Source organism: Cebus imitator, unplaced genomic scaffold (assembly GCF_001604975.1).
Source record: "Cebus imitator isolate Cc_AM_T3 unplaced genomic scaffold, Cebus_imitator-1.0 Scaffold763, whole genome shotgun sequence".
In the NCBI taxonomy this organism is placed as follows: Eukaryota; Metazoa; Chordata; class Mammalia; order Primates; family Cebidae; genus Cebus; species Cebus imitator.
In genome coordinates this window covers 606752-613449 of record NW_016108078.1, presented here as the reverse complement: position 1 = coordinate 613449, position 6698 = coordinate 606752, and the positions used below count along the sequence as shown (strand labels likewise).

General features: G+C 37.5%; 1 protein-coding gene across 5 annotated transcripts in view; it reads left to right on the top strand.

Annotated features, from left to right (window-relative positions):
• The window catches only part of WNK3 (WNK lysine deficient protein kinase 3), a 176025-nt gene that overhangs the window by 17173 nt on the left and 152154 nt on the right, over positions 1-6698 (top strand). For all 5 annotated transcript variants that reach the window (XM_037735263.1, XM_017519653.2, XM_017519655.2 and 2 more), the window contains exon 2: positions 1298-1953. In XM_037735263.1, the coding sequence (XP_037591191.1) occupies positions 1417-1953 (537 nt within the window). In that variant the 5' untranslated portion in view covers positions 1298-1416. The remainder of the gene's footprint in view (positions 1-1297; positions 1954-6698) is intronic.

Here is a 6698-nt window from a genome sequence, read left to right as displayed (position 1 = left end):
TAGTAGAGACAAGGTTTCACTAAACCAGGCTGGTTTGGTCTTGAACTCCTGACCTCAAGTGATCCACCCACATTGGGCTCCCAAAGTGCTGGGATTACAGGTGTGAGTCACTGCTCCCAGCCTGCAGTGTTATTTTTAATGCTGTGGCATACCTCATTTTGAGATACTTAATTAAACACAAATTAGGCTTATGTTTTGTTTTTTCCGTAAGTGCTAGAACGAACATCTTTATAGTTAAATTTTTGCACAGATTCTTGACTATTTTCTAAGGCAAGTTCCTATAAGTAGAATTGCTAGTTTAAAAGAATACATGGTTTTGAGTCTTTCTTGCTATTGTTTTAGGATAGTATATTAATATTTGACAACAGTTTCTGTTAAAATCTGAAGGTAAGCTTATAAATCTTCATTATTTAAAATTACTGTCAGATGTTTATAGCAGCAACATTCACAACAGTCAGAAGGTAGAAACAATTCAATCTACTGGCAGATGAATGAAATGAACAGAATGTGGTCTATAACTAATATGATGGAATATTATTCAGCCTTAAAAAGGAATGAAATTCTGATACATGCTACAACATCAGTAGACCTTGAAAATACTATACTAAGTGAAATAAGCCAGACACAAAAGGACAAATGTCTGATTACATTTATGTGAATTACCTAAAATAAGCAAATTCATAGAGACAGAAAGTAGAAGTTACTGGGGTAGGTGAGAGCTAATAGGAAATCGTTGTTTAATGGGTACAGAGTTTCAATTTGGGATGATTAAAAAGCTCTGGGCATGGATAGTAGTGATGATTGCGCAACACTATGAATGTAGTTAACACCACTGAATTGTATACTTAAAAACGGTAAATTTGACGTTACGTATATTTTAGTACAATAAAAGAAACTACTATTGATGAATTCCGGAATTTTAGACAAATACCACCTAGAAACCATGTGGTTGTTTTTACTTATTGTGTTTGTCACCTTGTGGCTAAGTGAACCCAGGGTTTCGGTACTTGTTTTGAATTTGATGGATTGACAGATGGAGCTGAGAACTAGGTTTCTAACCAATATTCATGCAATATGAAGACAGATCAAGATATATACTAAGTAGCCTACTAGGCACTGAGGACTAATGGTAAACAAGATAAGACACAGTCCCTAGAGTCTGCTGGTTGCTAAGATTGGACAGAAAAAAGAAGAAACTTCTTATTAAGGAAAAAAGGATTAAAAATCAGGTGACTTATTTTTTCCTTAATGATTTCCTTTGTATGGTGATTTTGAAATATCCTTTTCCCCCCTTCAGGTTGCTATAGAAATATATGACCACGCAAAAGGAAGTCCATTCTAATAATTCTGATACCTGAGATGTAACTGGACTGAAGACTAGAAACAGGAAAAATTTTAGTGCCAACTTTAATTACAATGGCCACTGATTCGGGAGATCCAGCCAGCACAGAAGATTCCGAGAAACCTGATGGAATTTCACTTGAAAACAGAGTTCCTCAGGTTGCTGCGACTTTGACAGTAGACGCTAGACTAAAGGAGAAAAACAGCACCTTCTCTGCTTCTGGGGAAACCATAGAAAGGAAGAGATTTTTCCGAAAGAGTGTTGAAATGACGGAAGATGACAAAGTTGCCAAATTGTCCCCAAAAGATGAGAGAATAAAGACTGCAACAAATATTCCAAGAGTAGATAAACTTCCTTCAAATGTGCTGAGAGGTGGACAAGAAGTTAAATATGAACAGTGTTCAAAGTCAGCCTCGGAAATCTCAAAAGATTGTTTCAAGGAGAAAAGTGAAAAGGAAATGGAAGAAGAAGCAGAAATGAAGGCTGTAGCTACTTCTCCTAGTGGCAGATTCCTGAAATTTGACATAGAACTAGGAAGGGGAGCATTTAAAACAGTGTATAAAGGACTGGACACTGAAACATGGGTTGAGGTTGCTTGGTGTGAGCTGCAGGTAGGTATATAATCTTCTTGGTTATAATAAATTCAAGTTTTAGCTGGCCTGGCCTTCTGTGTGATCCATGATTAAAATGTATCATGGATTAAAATAAAATGAAGGACTTCTCCCTCACATCCTACAAATTATTGTCCTCTCCTATATCCTCTTAGGAGCTCACGCCAAACTTTTTTTTTCTCCTGTTGTTTTCTTTTCTGTTTTAAAGGGGGAAAAAATCTGTATGGCTTTTTTTTTTTTTTTTTGAGGTGGAATCTTGCTCTGTCACCCAGGCTGTAGTGCAATGGCGCAGTCTCGGCTCACTGCAACCTCTGCCTCGAAAATTCTTCTGCCTCAGCCTCCTGAATAGCTGGGATTATAAGTGCATGCCACTACGCCCTGCTAATTTTTCGTTTTGTTTTGTTTTGTTTTGTTTTGTTTTAAGTAGAGACAGGGTTTCACCATGTTGACCAGGCTGGTCTTGAACTCCTGACTTCAGGTGATCCTCCCGCCTTGGCCTTCCAAAGTGCTGGGATTACAGGCATGAGCCATGGTGCCTGGCCTATCATGACTTTCTTTTGGAAAAATTGTTTTAATTTGTTAGCTTTAGGAAAGTCCCCAAATTCTTAATGTTTCCTTTTGAAAACTTCATAAATAAGTGACTTATGAGTTGATTGTCATACTAAGTACTTGAGAGTATGATAGGGAAATGTATTCATTGTGGTATATACCTTTTTTCTTTTTCTTTTAACAAAATTTTGGGGGTTCATGTCCTGTTTTTCAGAACTGGAAAGGTTTTACTTGATTCTTTGAGGACATTTATTGATAGAGGCTCATGATGCCTTTGAATTTACCTTAGAGAATATCTCTAGAAGAAATAATCACCAGAATCTATTAAAGTTATTCAGCTAAAATGTGTGTAGAAAGGAGAAATGAAAGCAACAGTAGAATGACTGAATTGTCTTCATATTTGGTTCCATAATATGTTCATGTAGTACTTTTCATTAATGAAGAACTAAATAGGGACAGAGCATCATAGAAGGGGTTATAATGAGAAGATTTTTAGACAGATGTGGGTCAAATATAAGGAAAACCTTTGTGACCTCAGTCAACTCATGGGAAATGGTCAGTGATCACATGGGATGCTTAAAATTAAGATGGAATAAAGCCAGTTTCTAAGAACAGTTTTTTGTTGTTCAAATTCCAGCAGTCTCTATGAGTGTAAATGTATATGTATGAAAACACCATGATTTCATTCACTCTGAATTTGCTGTAGGTTTCTGTTCAGATAGGTTGGAATTTAGTCCAGGTTTCTGAATTTCTAGGAAGCTTTTTGTTTAATGCCATGGTTTCCAAACTTTACTGTCTATAAAAGAGTCAGTATTTGCTTCATATGCAAATTCTGGGGCCTATTGGTACAAATTCTGATTTAATAAGTCTGGATTGGGGTACAAGACTGCAATTTTTAAAAACTTTCTAAGTGCTTCTAATTTAGGGAGTCCCTTGAATACTCCTTGGAAAGCAAATTACCTATCGGTCAGACCCATTCGAGTGGGCTTCAAAAGGTACGTGCATGTGTGGAGTTTACTTGGTTTTCTTCTCACCTGCCTTTCAACCTTTAAGAATTTTATATGGTATACATTGTAGTAGAAATATTAGATAATGCAGGCAAGCAACCATCAGAATCACCTAAAATTCTAGTACTTTGGGTACAATGCTTTAAACATTTTGGTATATACATCTTTCTGGTAAATACACACACACACATATACACACGTCTTTCTATACAATTTTATACTCTTTATTTTCACTTATCTTGAATGTCTTTTCATTATCAGTAAGGGTATATTTATGTATTTTTGCAAGTGTTTATTTACATACTTTTTTCTCTTTTTAAATTTTATTTTTTGATTTCCAGATTTTAAGTTCAGGGGTATAGGTGCAGGATGTGCAGGTTTGTTACACAGGTAAATGTGTGCCATGGTGGTTTGCTGCATAGATCATTCCATTACCTAGGTATTTAGCCCAGCATCCATTAGCTATTCTTCTTGATGTTCTCCCTCCTTCCACCCCCCACCCCCCATTTTCTATTATTTATTTATTTTATTTATGTTATTTTATTTTATTTTTTGAGACAGGGTCTGACTCTATCACCCATGCTGGAGTGCAGTGGCATGATCTTGGCTCATTGTAACCTCTGCTTCCCAGGCTGAGGCTATCCTCCCACCTCAGCTTCTCAAGTAGTTGGGACTACAGGCACATGCCACCACTCCTGGCTACTTTTGTTTTTGTATCTTTAGTAGAGACGGGGTTTCACCATGTTGTCCTGGTTGGTCTTGAACTCCTGGACTAAAGCCATCTGCCTGCCTCAGCCTCTCACAGTGCTGGGATTATAGGTGTGAGCCATCATGCCTGGCCTACATAATTACTTAAAATAGATGCTTAGTGTTTGATTATAAGGTTCTTCTAGGTTATTTAAGCAGTCCCCTATTGTTGGATATATAGGGCTTGTTCATTTTTTGAGAGACGTAATCTCACGCTGTCATCTAGGCTGGAATGCAGTGGCGTCTTCTTGGCTCACTGAAGCCTTAACCTCCTAGGCTCAAGCGATCCTCCCCCTTCAGCCTCCCTAGTAACTGGGACTGCAGACATACCACCACACTCAGCTAACAGTGTTTTTATTTTTTGTAGAAATGAGGTCTTACTATTTTGCCCAAGCTGGTCTCACACTCCTAGGCTGAATCGCTCCTTCTGCTTTGGCCTCCCAAAGTGCTGGGATTACAGGCATGAGCCACTGCACCCTGCCAAAGTTTTTCTCTCTAATATCTTACTATTGTAACCATGGCTATGATGAAAATCCTTGTGTATAATATTGAAAGTTATGTAAATTTTAATTTCATCTCTGCATTGTGACATCAGTAGCACTCAACTTTTAGTGATACCATCTGTAAATGAGGAAAATAATTTCCATTCATTTGGTAGTAGGGTACATAGTAAAGATAAGTCAATCATTTTGCAAGCTGTGTACTCTAGTTATGTTTAGATAAAAAAGGATGTTTAGGTAAAACTTGAAAGTATTTCCGTGGAAAACTCCTAGGATACTGACTTCTTTTATTTCATTTTTTTTTTTTTTTTGAGACAGAGTCTTGCTCTGTTGCCCAGGCTAGAGTGCAGTGACATAATCTTGGCTTACTGCAACCTCTGCCTCCTGGGTTTAAGCGATTCTCTTGCCTTAGCCTCCCAAATAGCTGGGACTACAGGCATGCACCACCATGCCTGGCTAATTTTTGTATATTTAGTAGAGGCAGGGTTTCAACATATTGGCCAGGGTGGTTTCAAACTCCTGACCTCAGGTGATCTGCCTGCCTTGGCCTCCCAAAGTGCTGGGATTATAGGTGTGAGCCATTGCACTGGCTGTAGGATACTGACTTCTATCATTCACCTGTGGAAAGGTTTAAAAATCTCATAAGGTCTTCTACTCAGAATGTGGCCCCTGGACCTGGGAGCTTGTCAGAACTGCATATTCCCAGGCCTCATTCCAGACCTTCTGAATCAGAATCTGACTTTTAGTAATACCTCCAATTGATTTGTGTGCACAATTAAGTGAAGTTTGGAAAGCACTTGAAGTATGGGACCGATTCCTACAGTAGGAATTCCTTTCATACTCTAACATGAACTTTATATTATATTATGTATTCTGATTTCTGGCTTCTAGTCCAGACTTCTCAAATTGAAATCTTTAGGAAATGGGCTCCAGGAACTTACTGTTTAAAAGTTCCCAGGGTGCTGGCCATAGCGGTGCTCACCTATAGTCCTAGCTACTCAGAAGGCTGAGTCAGGAGAATCACTTGAGCCCAGGAGTTTGAGGCTGCAGTGAGTCATGATTGTGCCCCATTGCACTCCACCCTGGGTGACAGAATGGGACCCTGTCTTAAAAAAAAAAAAAAAAAAATAGTTCCCCAGGTGATTGGATACATAGCCAGATTTGGGAATCTCTAATGTGGAGCAAATGCAATAAATATATAAAGTACATTTTAATTTACACAGAGAACAACAATTGCAATTTTCTGTTCTAAAAGGAATGTCAGAATTAGTGGACTTATCAGTTTTTGAATATTGCTTTATCTTCTGCATTTTTTTAAAAGACAAAGTCTTGCTCTGTTACCCAGGCTAGAGTACAGTGGCATGATCATAGCTCACTGTAACCTCGAATGCCTAGGCTCAAAGGATCCTCCCAAATAGCCAAGACTACAGGCAATAGGCCACCATCCCCAGCTAATTTTTTTTTGATTTTTGAAATATTTTGCAGAGATGCCTTACCCTCCCAAAGTGCTGGGATTATAGGCATAAGCCACTGTGACCAGCCTGCATATTTGAAATTAAGAAAAACTAGCTTATTTATAATCCCAGGAGAATAAGGGAGATCGTCTTTGAATTATTTCCTGAGTACAATGCAGTTTTTAATGTACAATTTTTCATTCTTCTGTAGTCTTATTTATTATATAAATAGTCCTGTAGAAAAAGATCACAGTGTAGATTCTTTTTCAATGTGTGTGTGAGATTGTGTATATACTATTATATATAATCGATACATCCATACTTTTATCAGTTTGATATATATTCTATTTATTAACATTACTAAAATATATAAACTATAGCATTGACACTACCTCTTGCTTAATCTTCTCCCCTAATGTTAGGCAATTCTTTTTTTTTTTTTTTTTTTTTTTGTTTTTTTTTTTTTTGAGACAGAGTCTTGCTCTGTT